Source organism: Drosophila miranda, assembly GCF_003369915.1.
Source record: "Drosophila miranda strain MSH22 chromosome Y unlocalized genomic scaffold, D.miranda_PacBio2.1 Contig_Y2_pilon, whole genome shotgun sequence".
Taxonomy (NCBI): Eukaryota; Metazoa; Arthropoda; class Insecta; order Diptera; family Drosophilidae; genus Drosophila; species Drosophila miranda.
Genome location: NW_022881614.1, coordinates 16,021,715 through 16,042,656, shown reverse-complemented (window position 1 = coordinate 16,042,656; position 20,942 = coordinate 16,021,715). Strand labels below are relative to the sequence as shown.

Below are 20,942 nucleotides of genomic sequence, written 5' to 3'. Positions count from 1 at the left end.
TTAAAACGCTTACATCGCAATAACCTTCAAAATCCATCAAATTGCAGCAATGTCCTCATTTGAACGGAATAGAACTCGCCGATCCCAGGTTCTACAAATCACAACGGATTGATCTTCTGCTGGGAGCGGACGTAATCCCACAGATCCTGCTTTCAGATATCCGCAGAGGAAAGGAGAACCAACCAATTGCACAGCACACCCAGCTGGGCTAGATAGTCTTTGGTCGAGCCACTTCCACACGCTCACACGCTGTCACCATTAGATGTCACCACAACAGGCTAGAGAATCTCGTCCAGAAATTCTTCGAAATGGAGCATCTCGGTTCTGCAAAACAGCTCACACCAGAAGAGCGATGGTGCGAGGAGCATTTTAAACGAACTCACATCCGTCAACGAAACGGCAAGTATTTGGTACGGTTACCACTTAAGCGTTTGTTTGACCCTTCGCAGGTGCTAGGCAAATCACGTCAAATCGCGATTAATCGATTCCAAATGCTTCAACGAAGATTCCAAAGGCAGCCGGAGCTGCAAGCCAAATATTCGGAAGTCATGAAGGAGTACTTTCAACTAGGCCAGGTGACCAAAGTAACAACCAAGGAGCAGCAGCATTGCATCATTAGCAAGGAGAATTGAATCGAGTCCACATGTTGCACCTTGCCTCATCACGCAGTATTTAAAGAGGAAAGTGTCACTACTAAGGTTAGAGTAGTATATGACGCCTCCTGTAAAACGTCAAACGGAAAATCGCTCAATGACGTCCTATGCACCGGACCAGCGCTCCAAAACGATCTAGCCGGCGTGGTCCTGAATTGGCGTTTCCATCGTTTTGTTTTTGCTGCCGACATTCAGAAGATGTATAGATGCATTGACATGAATGCAGAGGATTCGCAATATCAACGCATCTTTTGGCATGACGAACACAACCAAGTAGCTGAGTATTATCTCAACACAGTTACGTTTGGAACCGCTTCAGCTCCTTACACAGCCATTCGCGTCATACATCAACTGGCGCAGGATGAACGAGCCCGATACCCACTCGCGGAAAGGGTCCTTCGACACGAAATATATGTGGACGACGTACAAAGCGGAGCTTCCACTTGCGAAGGAGCATTAGAAATTCAAAATCAATTGATCGGAGCCTTACGATCAGCAGGAATGGAGCTTCGAAAGTGGTCTGCGAATGACGCTTCTCTGCTACAAGAAAAAACTCCAGACCATTTATCTCATAAGACATTATTAGAGTTTGAGTACCAAGATCCCGTTAAAACCTTAGGCCTCTACAAGCATCCACATCAAGACTATTTTGGGTTCAAGATAAATTTTGAAATCAGTCACGCACATACTAAACGTTCTTTACTTTCCACAGTCGCCCGACTGTACGACCCATTAGGTTTCATCACGCCCTGTGTCATGACCGCGAAGGCGATACTCAAGGACTAATGGATGGCCCGCATCAAACGCAACGATGGCAGCCTAGCACAACTGGACTGGGATGAACCGCTGCCAACCGAACTGCTTAATAGATGGCAGGGATTCATACAGAACTTGCCATATGTCGAGCAAATTCAAGTACCACGATGGCTGCGCTTCAACATCCACGAGCTTGCGTCATTACAGCTACATGTTTTCTGCGATGGATCATCACTGGCGTATGCAGCATGTGCATATATTCGTGCAGAGCTACCAAACGGAATGATTCAAACTCATTTGCTAGCTGCACGCAGTCGAGTCACACCCACGAAACCGATCACAATTCCACGAGTCGAACTTTCGGGTGCGCTGCTGGCAGTTAAACTGGCAAAATGGATCCGGGACCAACTTCGCACTGCAGGACCACCTATGGCAACCTTCTATTGGTCAGATGCTACTATCGTTTTGTTTTGGATAAATGGAGATCCCCACCGATGGCAAACCTTTGTGTCAAATCGAGAGAAACTCGAGAGGCTTCGTCGTCCCGTCGAACCGGAACGACCACTCTCTCACCTGTTTCGCCACTCTAGCGTAGTCCAGGTGTGCTGGCCGTATGGTGGCTGGTTCGGTTCTCCCTCTTTCGGCCTCTCGGCTTCGATCCCTTCCTTGGTGGCGGGGCCTGCTAGGCGTCCCTGTGTGCGAGCGTTCCGGTATTGGCACTGAGAGACTCGCGATCAATTCTCTCTGTATGTCGACTGGGGACCTCCACAGCGCCGCCGCGGCTGCGCCGGGTGGGGGTGCCAGGTGTTCGTACGCGGCTTGTTTGTCGTCCGCCCATACCTCAATCAGATCGGCCCACTCCGACTCATCCTCGTGTTCCCTCATCCACTCCTTAAATGTTCTTCTCATTTCGTCCACTGTGCTCTCCAGCCGCACGCCGAAGTTGTGGCCGCATTGGACAAGCTCCTCCTTTCTCAACCGGTGGATCCATTGTCCCTTCCCCATTCTCTCGTCTATATTTCTCCTCCCTTTGTCCTACTATTTGTCGTTGTAGGCCCCACGTTGGGCGCCAGTTGTAACGAACCTGCTTCTTGGTTCGCTTGAGTTTGCTGGGCTCGCTCAGCGGTCGGCCGATTCGTCGCACCGTATTTTTATTGTTGCCCCCAACGACAAATGATAAGACCTTCCTTTTCTTTAATCGAATTTCTCTTTATTCGTAATTATATTAGGACTTAGGGCTAGATGCTACAATTCAACTTATCTATGGATCTCCACCACGCGTGGGCGCTCGTCGGGTGTGGCAGCGTTGAGGCTAATGATTGGGGCAGTTTGACCTCCGCTATTGCTTTGGCCCGCCACGCAAATCCGCACTCCACGTCTCGCACTCCCCTCTTAGCTTCCGCCGGCAACTGTGGATCACCTCTTAACTTAGACTCACTCTGGGGGCAGGCGGGGCCTGTCTTCCTGTTGCTATTCACTTCACTGCACTTCTTCGAACCGTACCGGGTATCACTCTTACGTTTCGGCGGGGTTTCAACGTGCGCGCGCGATCACTTCTCCACGGAAAAAGAGACCCGCTTCGTCGCCGCAGCCTCCTTTTATAGCCCCTTGACGGGCCCCGGCTCGGCGTTGGTAGTTTTCCATCGCCGTCTCCTGGTTTCCACGGCCTTCGTAACGGGGCCTGGCCGGTGGCGTGATCCCATGCCCATATTTGGTCATGCGTCGGATCGCTGCCGGCCCGATCCCGCCGTCTCCTCTGCCTCTCGCGTTTCTCTCGCTCCGAGAGCGGGACACTTCTCCTCTCGGGGCCCTTGGCCTCTTCGCCGCATCCGGATATCCGTGGGTATCTGGGCTGACCTTCGCCTTATCCAGCCAGCCATCAGCCTTTATCCGACCGTCCCACCGCCTTTATCCGGCTATGCTTTGGTCAAATTCGGCCTGTGGGAACCGCGGTTCCTCACAGTATGAATATATGTACACCCACATATGCATACAATATAGCAATTTTAGGGCATATATTCTGGCAATTTCTACAAAATCATTTTGTTGTTTCATTTGGCACATCTGGAAAACACTTTCCAGGGCCAAATGTGTGTGTGGGCTGAATGATGTAGTCTAGTACCGTTTAGATAGAAAGTAATACCTACAAAATATAGTAAAATCCGGCAAACAAACATAAACTGCGCCTGTAATGTGATTCATATTTGGTTTGCCCTAGAAAATTCCGTTCTTAAGTAAGTTGTTATAGAATATTCCACAGGTCATCGTCATAGACGGGCGTCAGTGTCTCGCACGACAAGAAATCTTTGGAATACTCGCACAAAACCGAAACATGCTTATAAGTGCGGTATACAAGCTCTGTGTTCTCTATACAGAATGTATGAAGCTCGCCTAAAATTAGATGAAACGATGGGGAACGTTGTGAGTTGCTGCGGACACCGCAACTCTACGGTTATACCCGATACTAAGTCAGTATGGCTCTCCTCCGGCAGACGCCGCTAATATTAAACGACACGACAAAGAGTGCGTGCGAGAGAGACAGAAAATCAGTCTGAGCGTGACGTCGGGCGCTGCGTAGCCACTGAAAATTGATTTCTTGCTTTTGGCTACAAAAATGATCCGATCTGATCCAGATTCAGCAATCTGATAGATATGGTCATTATCTATGATTCTGCGTTTTTAGTTTTCTTGAATGTGCAATATTGTGGATGCAACAGATTTTCATCCTTTGTGTGGGCGGAAGGGAATGGGGCGAAATTTTGAGATACACGTTTTATAGTTAGATCTAACAGGAGTGCGGATACCAAATTTGGTTACTCTAGCCTTAATAGTCTCTGAGATTTTTGAATATCCCCAGATTTTCGTCCTTTGCGGGGGCGGAAGGGGGTGTGGCGAAATTTTGAAACAAACTCGTCTCGGTCCGATATATTAAGAGTGTGGATACCAAATTTGGTTGCTCTAGCTTTTGTAGTCTCTGAGATCTAGGCGCTAATGTTTTACTCTAAGCAAAGCCGCCTATGCTACGTGTGTGTTAGAGAGAGACAGGGCGAGAAAAAATGAAATTGTTTTCTTGATGCTGGCTATAATAATAATACGATCCAATTCAGATTCCGCAGTCTTAAAGATATGGTCATTCTCTACAATTCTACGTTGTTGGTTTTATCATATCTTTAAAATTGTGGATGCCACAGATTTTCGTCCTTTGTGGGGGCGGAAGTGGGCGGGGCGAAGTTTTGAAATATTTTTGTAGCAGTGACATATCACAGAAGTCTGGATCCAAAACATCGTTGCTCTAGCTCTTATAGTCTTTGAGCACTAGGCGCTGAAGGGGACGGACAGACGGACAGACGGACGGACGGACAGACGGACAGACAGACATGGCTCAATCGACTCGGCTATTGATGCTGATCAAGAATATATATACTTTATGGGGTCGGAAACGATTCCTTCTGGACGTTACACACATCCACTTTTACCACAAATCTAATATACCCCAATACTCATTTTGAGTATCGGGTATAAAAAAACGAGGGGGAACGTTGTGAGTTGCTGCGGACACCGCAACTCTACAGTTATACCCGATACTTAGTCAGTATGGCTCTCCTCCGGCAGAGGCCGCAAATATTGAACGACACGACAAAGAGTGCGTGCGAGAGAGACAGAAAATCAGTCTGAGCGTGACGTCGGGCGCTGCGTAGCCACTGAAAATTGATTTCTTGCTTTTGGCTACAAAAATGATCCGATCTGATCCAGATTCAGCAATCTGATAGATATGATCATTATCCATGATTCTGCGTTTTTAGTTTTCTCGTATCCTCAATATTGTGGATGCAACAGATTTTCGTCTTTTGTGGGGGCGGAAGGGGGTGGGGCGTAGTTTTGGGATATACGTTTTAAAGTGAGATCTAACAGGAGTGCGGATACCAAATTTGGTTACTCTAGCCTTAATAGTCTCTGAGATTTGTGAATATCCCCAGATTTTCATCCTTTGCGGGGGCGGAAGGGGGTGTGGCGAAATTTTGAAACAAACTCGTCTCGGTCCGATATATTAGGAGTGTGGATACCAAATTTGGTTGCTCTAGCTTTTATAGTCTCTGAGATCCAGGCGCTAATGTTTTACTCTAAGCAAAGCCGGCTATGCTACGTGTGTGTTAGAGAGAGACAGGGCGAGAAAAAATGAAATTGTTTTCTTGATGCTGGCTATAATAATAATAATACGATTGTTCGGAGCAGAACCCAGCCGATTAGCTGCTTGCCAAATAGCACCTAATTCTTGGCCCTCAGCCGCTTATTTTGTTTGTTACTTATGTCTATGTCACTCATTTGTTTGTTAAAGCTTTGCGCTTGCTTGCCCTGCTAAACGCTCTCTGCCAGCTCGCTCTTCGCTATCTCCGCTTTGCGTCTGCCTACCGACGTCGGCCGAGCGAAGCTGCGCTTAGCGATCGGAGCGGCAATGTAAAGGGCAGGCAAGCCACACTTGCAATTTGGATGTCACGCATTAAAGAACATATCGTAATTTTATTTCTGCGCCGAGTTTTGTTTAATTCGAAATAATTAGTCGGCCGATTGGGGATAAAAAACATTATCTCCACATAAAATTTGGTGACCCCGACGTTCCGAGTGAGTTGCAGTGTCAATTAATAATCATTCGCGATCCTCATTCGTTAGCCCTAGCAAATTTTCGGCGGTTAAGCACAATTCGGTGCTAAAACACACTTACATACACCTACATACACGCATTGCTGGCTATTAATTTCTCTGTCGCGACAATTCGGTCAGTGCAGTGCGGTAGGCAGTGCAGCGAACTCACTAATACACACAAGCGGAGTACAAAGCGGAATCGGACAGCTCGCACAGCTAAAGGCATTAGCTGTAATCCCTTTGCTTTCGGTTCCCACGTTTATACGTATACAGGGTGTCTTTTTCGGTCGTGCTGAGTGACTCTTTTAAAACCTCAACATGGCAGCACCTGAGCCTACCAATGTCGCGAACGCAGCAATGCCGAGTGATGTAGATTTCTACAAGCACAAGGCCGAGTCCATCGCGCGCCAACTAAAGGCCATGGATCGCTTTCTCACCAAGGAAGAGCTTGCCGAGTTAGATGAGGCAGAACTTCAAGCTCGCTTAGAGCAAATCGAGCGAATGAATGCGGATTTCGATGCCGCTCAAACGAGCCTTGAAAGGCTGGATTTACTGCAGTTAGCCCATGATGCCCGGCTGGACTTTTCGAATGTTTATGTCAAGGTTAGGTCCAGGCTGTCGCGGGAGTTGATGGCTGCTCGCACGGTAAATGTTGCCAATTCAACGGCTCGGCATACTCTCGAGGGGAATTCGTCGTTGTTCGCCTATAATAGTATAGGCCGTTCTCGAATGCCCGAGTTGCAGCTTCCGCAATTCGGTGGGAACTACATGGATTGGCCAGAATTCCACTCGATGTTCTCGACAATGGTGCACAAAGACCATCGTATACCAATCATCGAAAAATTCCAATATCTTCGTGGATGTCTAGATGGTGCTGCGCTGGATACGATTCGTTCCTTGGAACTTTCTGAGGAGAATTACGACAAGGCGTTGAATTTGCTAATGTTGCGATTCGATAATAAACTGTTACATTTTCAGGCACACGTCAAGGCTATTTTCGGGCTGCAAGGGGTGGAGAAGGGCTCAGCTATCGGCTTGCGCGCGCTCAGCGACAAAATCAATTCGCACTTGCGTGCACTTCAGACCTTGGCGACCCCGCAGGAGATTTCGGATGGGTTGCTGATCTTCATCATAGGCACGAAACTGGACCACAAAACAAAGGAGAAATGGGAAGAGAACTTGCCGACGTCAGGATTGCCTCGGTGGTCAAGCATGGCCTCATTCTTGGAAGCAAGATGTCGGATGCTGGAAAATTTGGGATCGGCTATGGTAACAATTCCTAGCCAGCAGGTGGGAGAAGACAAACACGTCACCCTTATCACCTCCAGTAACGACCATCCTAACCCCATATGTAACCATTGCAATTCCTCCGAGCATTACATATCTAAATGTCAGGAATTCCTGAATCTCTCTGCGTTTGAACGATACAAAGAAGCAAAGAAGAGCCGCTTGTGTTTGAACTGCCTCAACAAAGGCCATGAATTGCAGAGGTGCAGGTCAGGACTTTGCAGGCATTGCCAGGCCAAACATCACACGCTACTCCACATTCCATCGGGAACTGGTGTTTCATCTTCCTCTTCACCGGCCGAGGAATCGATCCAGCAAGAGGCCGCGACTGTGCTTCTAGCAAGCGGGTGTTCTAGCCCTCCCTCCTCGATCCAGAAATCTCAGCATAGCCAGAACGTGTTGCTACCTACTGCCCTCGTCCATGTAACAGATCGTTATGGAGCACTTATCCCATGTCGTGCCATTTTGGATTCTGCATCACAGGCAAACTTTGTAACATCTAGACTTGCTGATGAGTTGCAGTTGGATCATCGCTCGTCTTATGTTCACATCTCTGGAATCGGAGATTCCATTCTACCTTCGAGCAAGTCTGTACATATCGTTGTACAATCCCAGGACGCAAGGTATCGAGCTTCCTTCGCTGCAATTGTCACCAACTCAATTACGGCAATGCAGCCTAACTTCGGCGTAGACGCAAAGGATTGGCCAATACCGAATAATCTAAAACTAGCTGATCCTAATTTCTCCAAGCCCCAACGTATCGATCTGTTGATAGGTTCTGGTTTGTTCTTCGATTTAATGTGCGTCGGACAGATTCGACTATCAACCCAATTGCCAACATTGCAGGAGACAAAACTTGGTTGGATAGTATCAGGAAGCATTGATAGCTCGGAGAATAAGCGTGCAGCTTTAGCCGCTTTTGAAAATTCCTCGTGCATCTCTATTGACGATTTTCGACCCACAACGCTGGAGTACCAAAACTTAGAGCAGCAATGCAGGAAGCAGCTGCTCGAGTGCCAGGTGCAAGTGGAAAAGCTGCGATCGGAGAATCAGGAACTGCAGCGCGAACTTTTCCATATATTAAAAACCTACATATCCACGCCAAATGAAATTCAACTTTCAACAGTTTCTACATTGCCAAATTTCCTGCCATTCTATGCAATTACAGAGGCTCCCGATGAACAAGACGTAATCACGACAAGCCGCCTTCGTAAAGAAGCGCCGATTGCTGCGTTCGACGATCATCCCAGCGTAGCCGCCAGCTGCGCCCAAGCAAGCATCTTCAAGAGGGCCGTTGGAAAAATAGCGGTTCTGCCCCTTCAGGATGGATCTTTTGAAAGCCTTTGCCTTCCAACGGTGGGTGAATGTTCGGAGCAGAACCCAGCCGATTAGCTGCTTGCCAAATAGCACCTAATTCTTGGCCCTCAGCCGCTTATTTTGTTTGTTACTTATGTCTATGTCACTCATTTGTTTGTTAAAGCTTTGCGCTTGCTTGCCCTGCTAAACGCTCTCTGCCAGCTCGCTCTTCGCTATCTCCGCTTTGCGACTGCCTACCGACGTCGGCCGAGCGAAGCTGCGCTTAGCGATCGGAGCGGCAATGTAAAGGGCAGGCAAGCCACACTTGCAATTTGGATGTCACGCATTAAAGAACATATCGTAATTTTATTTCTGCGCCGAGTTTTGTTTAATTCGAAATAATTAGTCGGCCGATTGGGGATAAAAAACATTATCTCCACAACGATCTTATTCAAATTCTGCAGTCTAAAAGATATGGTCATTCTCTACGATTCTGCGTTTTTGGTTTTCTCGTATCTTTAAAATTGTGGATGCCACAGATTTTCGTCCTTTGTGGGGGCGGAAGTGGGCGGGGCGAAGTTTTGAAATATTTTTGTAGCAGTGACATATCACAGAAGTCTGGATCCACAACATCGTTGCTCTAGCTCTTATAGTCTTTGAGCACTAGGCGCTGAAGGGGACGGACAGACGGACGGACGGACAGACGGACAGACGGACAGACGGACAGACAGACAGACAGACAGGGCCCAATCGACTCGGCTATTGATGCTGATCAAGAAAATATATACTTTATGGGGTCGGAAACGATTCCTTCTGGACGTTACACACATCCACTTTTACCACAAATCTAATATACCCCAGTACTCATTTTGAGTATCGGATATAAAAAAACGAGCGGGAACGTTGTGAGTTGCTGCGGACACCGCAACTCTACATTTATACCCGATACTTAGTCAGTATGGCTCTCCTCCGGCAGACGCCGCTAATATTAAACGACACGACAAAGAGTGCGTGCGAGAGAGACAGAAAATCAGTCTGAGCGTGACGTCGGTGGCTGCGTAGCCACTGCAAATTGATTTGTTCCTATTGGCAATAAAAATGATCTGATCTGATCCAGATTCAGCAATCTCATAGATATGGTCATTATCTATGATTCTGCGTTTTTAGTTTTCTCGAATGTGCAATATTGTGGATGCAACAGACTTTCGTTCTTTGTGGGGGCGGAAGGGCGTGGGGCGAAGTTCTGAGATAAACGTTTTATAGTGAGATCTAACAGAAGTGCGGATACCAAATTTGGTTACTCTAGCGTTAATAGTCTCTGAGATTTGTGGATGCCCCAGATTTTCGTCCGTTGCGGGGGCGGAAGGGGGTGTGGCGAAATTTGGACACGAAACGGTCAAGGTCCGATATCACAGGGGTGTGGATACCAAATTTGGTTGCTCTAGCTCTTATGGGTTCTGAGATCCTTGAACTCATATTTTGCAATTGGCAAAACCGACCATGAAACCTGTGTGTTAGAGAGAGACAGAGCGAGAAAGAATGAAATTGTTTTCTTGATTCTGGCTATAATAATTATACGATCTGGTTGAGATTTTACACTCTAGAACACATAGTCATCCACTACGATTCTGCGTTTTTGGTTTTATCGTATCTTTAAAAATGTGGATGCCACAGATTTTCGTCTTTTGTGGGGGCGGAAGTGGCCGGGCGAAGTTTTGAAATATTTTTGTAGCAGTGACATATCACAGAAGTCTGGATCCAAAACATCGTTGCTCTAGTTCTTATAGTCTTTGAGCACTAGGCGCTGAAGGGGACGGACGGACGGACGGACGGACGGACGGACGGACGGACAGACGGACAGACAGACAGAGCTCCAATCGACTCGGCTATTGATGCTGATCAAGAATATATATACTTTATGGGGTCGGAAACGATTCCTTCTGGACGTTACCCACATCCACTTTTACCACAAATCTAATATACCCCAATACTCATTTTGAGTATCGGGTATAATAAATTTTCATATTTTTAGCACAGACTGTAAGCAGACTGGTAAGGGTATAAAACCGAGTGATTTTTGGGAGAGCTCCATCAAAAGTGCTTTAGCGGCGAATCAAGAAAGATCGGGAATACCAAATATATAAAAGAATCAAAGGTACAAATCGGAGGATATATAGAGGACTATTTGCGCCATTAGCTCACCGTTCGTATCGTTTCTCCATCTCCATCAACGTAGATGTCCGTTGTGCCCCTAATGTTCCGCGACTGGTGGGATGAGATTGACTTTCCGATGCGCACATCGCGCCTCTTGGACCAGCATTTCGGCCAGGGGATGAAGCGCGACGATCTAATGTCGTCGGTGTGGAACTCCCGGCCCACAGTTCTGCGCTCGGGCTACCTGCGTCCCTGGCAGAAGAACAGCCTGCAGAAGCAGGAGCCCGGCTCCACGCTCAACATCGACAACGAGAAGTTTGAGGTTATTCTGGATGTGCAGCAGTTCTTCCTCAACGAGATCACCGTCGAGGGCAAGCACGACGAGAAGCAGGACGAGCACGGCTATGTGTCTCGTCAGTTTTCCAGACGCTACCAGCTGCCCAGTGAGTTCGAAGCTCTTCTCTCTTCAGATTCTTCCAATTCTAACCAGAATCCCTTTCCTTCCCTTGCCTTCCATTGTAGGTTATGTCAATCCAGACAATGTCACCTCCTCCCTCTCCTCGGACGGTCTGCTGACCATCCCTGCCCCCATGAAGAAGCTGCCCCCACCATCGACCGAACGCGTCGTGCAAATCACACAGACTGGTCCCTCCTCCAAGGAGGACAATGCCAAGAAGGTGGAAACAACAACGGCCTAGGCCCCTTAGTTGAGATTTGTATACCAAACCGAGAGTTACAATAGTTAGTAGGTCTATATCTATGTATTTGTCCCTATGATATTGGGCTTTTATTACAACAATTACGAATTAAAACAAATGCAAATTTTGTAATTGTTATTGGTGGAAAATTAGGTACCCTATACATACTATACAGTTAATTTACTATAGTACTATAGTTTATCTGATGATTTTCACGCAAAACTAGAATTGAGAAAGAGTGTTTTCTACCTCGTATCATCTGCTAAGATTTCATTTGCCCATGCATTTATTTACGGATCATTTAGTAGCAGAAGCTCATCCAGAGTTATGGCCTTCTCCTTCAGACACCGCTGTATGTAGTGGTTCGCCTTCCCTATCTGCTCGCCGGACAGCTCATCTTTGTATCCGTTCACCTTGCCACGACGAACGAAACTGCAAGATCGTTTGCTACATCAAATGTCCAACAAATAAATAAGAATCTTTTACTTACTTGTGCTTTTCCTTGCCAGCATCTTTGTGATTCACTTGCAAAATCTCCCACAGATGATTCGTTGTTGGATTTTCTGTACTCGAAACAATCCCAAAAAATAGATGAACTTCATTTAAGTGACAGACTTACTTTTCATCTCCTCAAAAGATAGATGCTTCAGCAGTTGATCCATTGGCTGATCCGCTATGGGTTTGTTCAGAAAGCGACACAGATCCTCGACCACAGCTCGGAGATTCTTATTCATGCGCTCGAAGCTCGTGTAGTACAGCCAGGGCTCATGGCGCAGCTGATAGAACTCGTGGGCGTGTTCGATGGCGTTTCTGAATGTGGCATCTGTGTCAAGATTCTCTTCGATAAACTGTGCCAAGGTCTTGCCGTAGTTGTGGCCATAGGTCACGCCATGATAGTACCGAGAGACCAAGGCATCGAGGGGATTCCGAAACACGTACACCACTTTGTGCCGCTTCTGCCACAACTGGGCAGGCAGCAGGGGCAGCGGCAGATGGGACTTGATGACCCGCGGCGAGACAAAATCTTGGACAGGCGCAAAGACCCTACTATCATCACCGTGTGTGTTGAAATAAAACATACAAATGAATTTGTTTACAATCCAGTTTTTCGTTGGCACGAGTCTGTCTGAACTTCTTCTTACTCGACGAATGGACTGCGCAGTTCCAGGTCTTTGGTGTAACGAATTTGGCAGGTGTCGGGGTGTGAGAGAAGGGGGCACGCAGATATTCCCGGCTGGGAGGCTCGTCGGCTAGTTGGGGTGGTGATCTTGCCCTCGTCTCACTTAATGCCCATTCTCAGTATTACAAGGTTATAATTTGTGCGTGCTACGACGAGAGTTAATTTGGACCTAAAATTCGACTGAACACATAATTGGCTCTTTCTTCGACCTGTCCCCGAACGCTTTTCCTCGCCTCAGATCTCGTTGAAGCGAATTGACCCTCCCTTCCTTGGCCATCCCTAGGTCGCAATTTTCATGGAATGACCCCTCTGCGTTCTCATGGGGCTCTCAGGGGCATCTGGCTAGCCGAAGGCAAAACAAACTATATTCTAGAACATTCTAAAATTTATTGAATCCTACATAAACCAATTTCTAAACTAAAACTAAACCTAACCCAAAAATAGGTACGCCTAAAACAGATAAAATAGATGGAATTTCAAAATGACTTAATAATAGTGATAAATAAAATGAATAATTATTTCACATATAAAAAGATTAACAACGGCCAAACCGAAAGGGGGGAAGAAATAGAAACAGTAAGGGGGAAAGCATATAAAGTATTTGTCCCTCTCCTCTTTACTTTTTCAGTGGGACTCGAGTCAAATCGTTTGAGTTGAGTCTTTTACATTTCTCTTTCACACTCACCCGCAGATCCGCATGTCCACCGACGAAGGCGCTTTCCGGAGGAGAATCGGACCTGGAACGAGAACTCCGATAGGGAATGGCATAAAGCACAAAAAAACTCACTCACAAATTCCCCACTTTCCTCTCTCCACACTTACTTTGAGCGACTCATTACATTAAAAAAAAAACTTTCTCGCCCCTTTTCTTTTTCTCGTTCGCGCCGCCCCTTGTCGACTGCCGATGTCTTTCTCAAAAAAAACTAACAAAAAAATTATTTAAATTAACATAAAACACTCGACAGCACACATATTATTTCTTTTCAAATTTCTGCCTTCCCGATCTCTTCCCGACCTTCCGCAATCGGACTGTTTTCGACGATCACTCGCGACACCAATCGAAATCTCAGACTGTTCTTGGTCGCGCTCAGTCTGCGCTATGTAGCCCTTCCTTGGCTCGCTCTCCAACCAGACGATTGAGTTTTTTTCCTTCCAAAAACCACTCAACTCCCACTAGCGTCGTTGGCGCCCGGGTACTTGGGCCTGTAAATTTTCCACTGCAGCTTCGGCTGCTCCTCCGGACCCCTTTTGCGTCCCTCGGCCGCTCGATCTCCTCGACGCCTCGGCGTCTTTGGATCCGTGAAGCTGAACCGGGTCGGTTTTGAAATGAAAATACGGCGACACGGCGTTCCTCTTCTGCCGTATAAACTGCGCCAATAGCCGGTCCTATGCGGATGAAATCATCTAACTAGTTTGACCAATTACTTTCTCCCCTTCTCCATCTTACCTAGATTGGAAAAACTAACGCCGGATTAACTCAAGACTTTCTCGTTTCTGAAGCACTGAGATTAAAATATATTTTTTTTCTGATAAAAGAAAACGAATGCTCGGGTCGAGCGCCAAAACGGGAAGAGACCGAAGCCAAGCCTCTCAACATGCTAGAACCTTCGGGCCCTCTCATAGAACAAGGAAAATGCCAGAGAAAGTTGACAATCTGGGCTGTTAAATCTATCACCCTTTCCTATGCCCTTTTCGTGACCTCCCAAACCAACCAAGGTCCGATATCACAGGGGTGTGGATACCAAATTTGGTTGCTCTAGCTCTTATGGGTTCTGAGATCCTTGAACTCATATTTTGCAATTGGCAAAACCGACCATGAAACCTGTGTGTTAGAGAGAGACAGAGCGAAAAAGAATGAAATTGTTTTCTTGATTCTGGCTATAATAATTATACGATCTGGTTGAGATTTTACACTCTAGAACACATAGTCATCCACTACGATTCTGCGTTTTTGGTTTTATCGTATCTTTAAAAATGTGGATGCCACAGATTTTCGTCTTTTGTGGGGGCGGAAGTGGCCGGGCGAAGTTTTGAAATATTTTTGTAGCAGTGACATATCACAGAAGTCTGGATCCAAAACATCGTTGCTCTAGTTCTTATAGTCTTTGAGCACTAGGCGCTGAAGGGGACGGACGGACGGACAGACGGACGGACGGACGGACAGACGGACAGACAGACAGGGCTCAATCGACTCGGCTATTGATGCTGATCAAGAATATATATACTTTATGGGGTCGGAAACGATTCCTTCTGGACGTTACCCACATCCACTTTTACCACAAATCTAATATACCCCAATACTCATTTTGAGTATCGGGTATAATAAATTTTCATATTTTTAGCACAGACTGTAAGCAGACTGGTAAGGGTATAAAACCGAGTGATTTTTGGGAGAGCTCCATCAAAAGTGCTTTAGCGGCGAATCAAGAAAGATCGGGAATACGAAATATATAAAAGAATCAAAGGTACAAATCGGAGGATATATAGAGGACTATTTGCGCCATTAGCTCACCGTTCGTATCGTTTCTCCATCTCCATCAACGTAGATGTCCGTTGTGCCCCTAATGTTCCGCGACTGGTGGGATGAGATTGACTTTCCGATGCGCACATCGCGCCTCTTGGACCAGCATTTCGGCCAGGGGATGAAGCGCGACGATCTAATGTCGTCGGTGTGGAACTCCCGGCCCACAGTTCTGCGCTCGGGCTACCTGCGTCCCTGGCAGAAGAACAGCCTGCAGAAGCAGGAGCCCGGCTCCACGCTCAACATCGACAACGAGAAGTTTGAGGTTATTCTGGATGTGCAGCAGTTCTTCCTCAACGAGATCACCGTCGAGGGCAAGCACGACGAGAAGCAGGACGAGCACGGCTATGTGTCTCGTCAGTTTTCCAGACGCTACCAGCTGCCCAGTGAGTTCGAAGCTCTTCTCTCTTCAGATTCTTCCAATTCTAACCAGAATCCCTTTCCTTCCCTTGCCTTCCATTGTAGGTTATGTCAATCCAGACAATGTCACCTCCTCCCTCTCCTCGGACGGTCTGCTGACCATCACTGCCCCCATGAAGAAGCTGCCCCCACCATCGACCGAACGCGTCGTGCAAATCACACAGACTGGTCCCTCCTCCAAGGAGGACAATGCCAAGAAGGTGGAAACAACAACGACCTAGGCCCCTTAGTTGAGATTTGTATACCAAACCGAGAGTTACAATAGTTAGTAGGTATATATCTATGTATTTGTCCCTATGATATTGGGCTTTTATTACAACAATTACGAATTAAAACAAATGCAAATTTTGTAATTGTTATTGGTGGAAAATTAGGTACCCTATACATACTATACAGTTAATTTACTATAGTACTATAGTTTATCTGATGATTTTCACGCAAAACTAGAATTGAGAAAGAGTGTTTTCTACCTCGTATCATCTGCTAAGATTTCATTTGCCCATGCATTTATTTACGGATCATTTAGTAGCAGAAGCTCATCCAGAGTTATGGCCTTCTCCTTCAGACACCGCTGTATGTAGTGGTTCGCCTTCCCTATCTGCTCGCCGGACAGCTCATCTTTGTATCCGTTCACCTTGCCACGACGAACGAAACTGCAAGATCGTTTGCTACATCAAATGTCCAACAAATAAATAAGAATCTTTTACTTACTTGTGCTTTTCCTTGCCAGCATCTTTGTGATTCACTTGCAAAATCTCCCACAGATGATTCGTTGTTGGATTTTCTGTACTCGAAACAATCCCAAAAAATAGATGAACTTCATTTAAGTGACAGACTTACTTTTCATCTCCTCAAAAGATAGATGCTTCAGCAGTTGATCCATTGGCTGATCCGCTATGGGTGTGTTTAGAAAGCGACACAGATCCTCGACCACAGCTCGGAGATTCTTATTCATGCGCTCGAAGCTCGTGTAGTACAGCCAGGGCTCATGGCGCAGCTGATAGAACTCGTGGGCGTGTTCGATGGCGTTTCTGAATGTGGCATCTGTGTCAAGATTCTCTTCGATAAACTGTGCCAAGGTCTTGCCGTAGTTGTGGCCATAGGTCACGCCATGATAGTACCGAGAGACCAAGGCATCGAGGGGATTCCGAAACACTACTATCATCACCGTGTGTGTTGAAATAAAACATACAAATGAATTTGTTTACAATCCAGTTTTTCGTTGGCACGAGTCTGTCTGAACTTCTTCTTACTCGACGAATGGACTGCGCAGTTCCAGGTCTTTGGTGTAACGAATTTGGCAGGTGTCGGGGTGTGAGAGAAGGGGGCACGCAGATATTCCCGGCTGGGAGGCTCGTCGGCTAGTTGGGGTGGTGATCTTGCCCTCGTCTCACTTAATGCCCATTCTCAGTATTACAAGGTTATAATTTGTGCGTGCTACGACGAGAGTTAATTTGGACCTAAAATTCGACTGAACACATAATTGGCTCTTTCTTCGACCTGTCCCCGAACGCTTTTCCTCGCCTCAGATCTCGTTGAAGCGAATTGACCCTCCCTTCCTTGGCCATCCCTAGGTCGCAATTTTCATGGAATGACCCCTCTGCGTTCTCATGGGGCTCTCAGGGGCATCTGGCTAGCCGAAGGCAAAACAAACTATATTCTAGAACATTCTAAAATTTATTGAATCCTACATAAACCAATTTCTAAACTAAAACTAAACCTAACCCAAAAATAGGTACGCCTAAAACAGATAAAATAGATGGAATTTCAAAATGACTTAATAATAGTGATAAATAAAATGAATAATTATTTCACATATAAAAAGATTAACAACGGCCAAACCGAAAGGGGGGAAGAAATAGAAACAGTAAGGGGGGAAGCATATAAAGTATTTGTCCCTCTCCTCTTTACTTTTTCAGTGGGACTCGAGTCAAATCGTTTGAGTTGAGTCTTTTACATTTCTCTTTCACACTCACCCGCAGATCCGCATGTCCACCGACGAAGGCGCTTTCCGGAGGAGAATCGGACCTGGAACGAGAACTCCGATAGGGAATGGCATAAAGCACAAAAAAACTCACTCACAAATTCCCCACTTTCCTCTCTCCACACTTACTTTGAGCGACTCATTACATTAAAAAAAAAACTTTCTCGCCCCTTTTCTTTTTCTCGTTCGCGCCGCCCCTTGTCGACTGCCGATGTCTTTCTCAAAAAAAACTAACAAAAAAATTATTTAAATTAACATAAAACACTCGACAGCACACATATTATTTCTTTTCAAATTTCTGCCTTCCCGATCTCTTCCCGACCTTCCGCAATCGGACTGTTTTCGACGATCACTCGCGACACCAATCGAAATCTCAGACTGTTCTTGGTCGCGCTCAGTCTGCGCTATGTAGCCCTTCCTTGGCTCGCTCTCCAACCAGACGATTGAGTTTTTTTCCTTCCAAAAACCACTCAACTCCCACTAGCGTCGTTGGCGCCCGGGTACTTGGGCCTGTAAATTTTCCACTGCAGCTTCGGCTGCTCCTCCGGACCCCTTTTGCGTCCCTCGGCCGCTCGATCTCCTCGACGCCTCGGCGTCTTTGGATCCGTGAAGCTGAACCGGGTCGGTTTTGAAATGAAAATACGGCGACACGGCGTTCCTCTTCTGCCGTATAAACTGCGCCAATAGCCGGTCCTATGCGGATGAAATCATCTAACTAGTTTGACCAATTACTTTCTCCCCTTCTCCATCTTACCTAGATTGGAAAAACTAACGCCGGATTAACTCAAGACTTTCTCGTTTCTGAAGCACTGAGATTAAAATATATTTTTTTTCTGATAAAAGAAAACGAATGCTCGGGTCGAGCGCCAAAACGGGAAGAGACCGAAGCCAAGCCTCTCAACATGCTAGAACCTTCGGGCCCTCTCATAGAACAAGGAAAATGCCAGAGAAAGTTGACAATCTGGGCTGTTAAATCTATCACCCTTTCCTATGCCCTTTTCGTGACCTCCCAAACCTAGCCCATGCTCTGCCACGTCCATTACGGTGCCGACCACTAGATGGCGCTGCGAACTAGCTCTCTCGGCTGATACAAGCGTTACATTGGCCAGAGCCGCCTCGAAGTTGCAGTCGTTGAATCTACTCGTATAATAGAGCTACAACTGAGGGAAAATTTACGCTCTTTGGGCGCTCGTTCTCTCTGGTTGAACACTAATTCAGCGGCTGATAAGGTTGTTATTGCTGCTGATGTTTATTGCAATGTAATTGGAGTAACCCATGAGTAGTTATTATATAGGCACTTTGCTATGGGACAGTGTTAGGTACACAAAGGAGGAATATAAATTATAGAGAAAGTAGAAAGGTTCAAGGGCATCGAAACCGTTTTTCAGGAAACACTTAAAAAATACCACTAAACTATCACATTAGATTCATTGCAAAGGGATGACCTACCTGTTTGAGGGTTGTTTGAACCGCAACACGGGACCAATCGTAAAAACAGGTTCATTGACAGTAAGAGGGAGGAGAGAGAATATAAATGAGTGAAGGATCGATTTGAGAGGATTTTACATGGTTGAGAAGGAGGATTCAGATCGAAGTTAGTTCACATTATCACCGATAGGTGGCGCCACCAAGTAGTAATGATAAGGGACACTCGCATTTTATACTGAATTACCAAATTAGCAGCATGTTGCAGCAGCATGTGCTTAAGCATGTTCAGCTTGGCAACATGTTGAATGTAAGTGTGCATCATATTGCTATGTTATTACGTGATCATGTTAAATAAATACTTATAAGATATTTTATTAACATTGAATTGGGAAACAAATTCTGCTATGTTATTAACTAGTCAAGCTAAATATGTTGGACAGAATTTCGCTGCCGTTGCAAGGGAAGTTCTTGTACCGAAAAGTAAAAACGCAACCATTCATATGTAAGGTTTATTTGTGACTAATAAATGCTCTGCTCGCAGGCAGATAGAGACCGAACGAAAGGGAGAACAAAAAGGGAGATAAGAGAACGTCGCTTCGTTACGTCTCTCACTCATACATACGTCTACATACTCATATGTCTGTCAATACATGCGTGCATTGCTAGAGATGGTCATTCTTCAACACCCTTCCTCAATGCGTGCATGCTTCCATTTAACTCAATTTAAACTTAACAATTTTGTAAATTCGACATGCTTTCTCTTAGGGAGATTCTTGGTCAAGATATCTGCAATCATATCTGTTGTACTAGCATACTTTAACTTAACTTGACCTTCTTCTACAATCTGTCGTACAAAGTGATATCTAATATGATTCTCAATCATATCTGTTGTACTAGCATACTTTAACTTAACTTGACCTTCTTCTACAATCTGTCGTACAAAGTGATATCTAATATCAATATGCTTGGTCCTTGAGTGATGCACTGGGTTCCTAGCCAGCTCTTGTGCGCTCAGATTATCGCCATATAAGGTAGTTGAGGTAGCTTCATCTCCACAGCCAATTTCAATGATTAAGCGACGTAAGAATATGGACTCCTTACACGCAGACGACAGTGCCATGTATTCTGCCTCCGTGCTAGCCCGTATACGACTTCCGGTTAGTTCGATCGCCGCCCCAATCCGCATCCACATATCCAGTAAGTGGCTGGTGACACCCTTTATAGTGTAGTTTGAAGTTCATCGTCGCTGCCAAGTACCTCAGAACGTGCTTCACACCAGCCAGATGCTCTGCGTGCGGATCTTTGTTCCTCTGGGCCAACTTTGCAACTGAATGCAAAATGTCCGGTCTGGTTGTGAGTGCCAGCCACATCAGCTCACCAATCATGGATTGATACATGACAGGATCAACCTTTTGACACTGCTCATTAGTACAATCCACCTGGAACCCCGCATCCAACGGAGTAGCCACTGGTCTACATTTGTCCATGTCGTGAGCTTGCAATAGTTCCTTGATGTATTGCGAGTGGCCTATGGTGATAGGCCCAAGCTCACCTTCACGGTGCACCTCCATGCTTAAAAACAGCTCTGGAACACCTTTGTCGATACATTCGAACGCATTTGAAACTGGACTGGCATGCTATAAGTAAATCGTCAACATATACCAAGATTAACGATAAGTTACCTTTCCCTCTCTGCTGGTAGAGGCACGGCTCGTTGTCACAGGAAACAAAACCCAGATTAGTCAGGACGCCATTCAGCTTCGAATTCCATTCCCTTCCTGACTGCTTCAATCCATATATTGCCTTTTTAAGCAGCATAGCCTTCGCTGGATAAGCTCGATCAATGTACCCTTGTGGTTGCTTCATGTACACCGTATCGCTCAGGTCACTGTTGAGGTATGCCGTACATACATCCATTTGGTTG

General features: G+C 46.1%; 4 protein-coding genes across 4 annotated transcripts; 2 read left to right on the top strand and 2 right to left on the bottom strand.

Annotated features, from left to right (window-relative positions):
- The first annotated feature begins 10,705 nt into the window (after positions 1 to 10,705).
- LOC117194130 (protein lethal(2)essential for life-like) lies at positions 10,706 to 11,524 on the top strand. Its single transcript, XM_033398776.1, has 3 exons — positions 10,706 to 10,788; positions 10,870 to 11,230; positions 11,310 to 11,524. The coding sequence occupies exons 2-3, from the start codon at positions 10,870 to 10,872 to the stop codon at positions 11,483 to 11,485; spliced, it is 537 nt and encodes a 178-aa protein (XP_033254667.1). The 5' UTR covers positions 10,706 to 10,788; the 3' UTR covers positions 11,486 to 11,524.
- Positions 11,525 to 11,541: 17 nt separating this feature from the next.
- On the bottom strand, positions 11,542 to 19,301 carry LOC117193108 (sulfotransferase 1E1-like). Its single transcript, XM_033397829.1, has 7 exons — positions 19,255 to 19,301; positions 18,696 to 18,727; positions 16,860 to 16,893; positions 12,105 to 12,562; positions 11,976 to 12,048; positions 11,780 to 11,917; positions 11,542 to 11,707 (listed from the first exon to the last, which is right to left on the bottom strand). The coding sequence occupies exons 1-7, from the start codon at positions 19,299 to 19,301 to the stop codon at positions 11,698 to 11,700; spliced, it is 792 nt and encodes a 263-aa protein (XP_033253720.1). The 3' UTR covers positions 11,542 to 11,697.
- Positions 15,038 to 15,945, top strand: LOC117194129 (protein lethal(2)essential for life-like). Its single transcript, XM_033398775.1, has 3 exons — positions 15,038 to 15,130; positions 15,212 to 15,572; positions 15,652 to 15,945. Exons 2-3 carry the CDS (start codon positions 15,212 to 15,214, stop codon positions 15,825 to 15,827), a joined length of 537 nt encoding a protein of 178 aa, XP_033254666.1. The 5' UTR covers positions 15,038 to 15,130; the 3' UTR covers positions 15,828 to 15,945.
- On the bottom strand, positions 15,884 to 16,829 carry LOC117194128 (luciferin sulfotransferase-like). Its single transcript, XM_033398774.1, has 4 exons — positions 16,447 to 16,829; positions 16,318 to 16,390; positions 16,122 to 16,259; positions 15,884 to 16,049 (listed from the first exon to the last, which is right to left on the bottom strand). The coding sequence occupies exons 1-4, from the start codon at positions 16,769 to 16,771 to the stop codon at positions 16,040 to 16,042; spliced, it is 546 nt and encodes a 181-aa protein (XP_033254665.1). The 5' UTR covers positions 16,772 to 16,829; the 3' UTR covers positions 15,884 to 16,039.
- Positions 19,302 to 20,942: the final 1,641 nt, after the last annotated feature.

Coding starts and splice junctions, on each gene's coding strand:
- LOC117194129 (XM_033398775.1), top strand. CDS start 15,212: ATGTCCGTTGTGCCCCTAATGTTCCGCGACTGGTGGGATGAGATTGAC. Junction 15,573..15,651: donor CAGACGCTACCAGCTGCCCA/GTGAGTTCGAAG, acceptor CTTCCATTGTAG/GTTATGTCAATCCAGACAAT.
- LOC117193108 (XM_033397829.1), bottom strand. CDS start 19,301: ATGCTTAAGCACATGCTGCTGCAACATGCTGCTAATTTGGTAATTCA. Junction 12,563..16,859: donor CTGCGCAGTCCATTCGTCGA/GTAAGAAGAAGT, acceptor ATTCATTTGTAT/GTTTTATTTCAACACACACG. Junction 12,049..12,104: donor ATCTTTTGAGGAGATGAAAA/GTAAGTCTGTCA, acceptor TTTCGAGTACAG/AAAATCCAACAACGAATCAT.
- LOC117194130 (XM_033398776.1), top strand. CDS start 10,870: ATGTCCGTTGTGCCCCTAATGTTCCGCGACTGGTGGGATGAGATTGAC. Junction 11,231..11,309: donor CAGACGCTACCAGCTGCCCA/GTGAGTTCGAAG, acceptor CTTCCATTGTAG/GTTATGTCAATCCAGACAAT.
- LOC117194128 (XM_033398774.1), bottom strand. CDS start 16,771: ATGATAGTAGTGTTTCGGAATCCCCTCGATGCCTTGGTCTCTCGGTAC. Junction 16,391..16,446: donor ATCTTTTGAGGAGATGAAAA/GTAAGTCTGTCA, acceptor TTTCGAGTACAG/AAAATCCAACAACGAATCAT. Junction 16,260..16,317: donor GCTGGCAAGGAAAAGCACAA/GTAAGTAAAAGA, acceptor ACGATCTTGCAG/TTTCGTTCGTCGTGGCAAGG.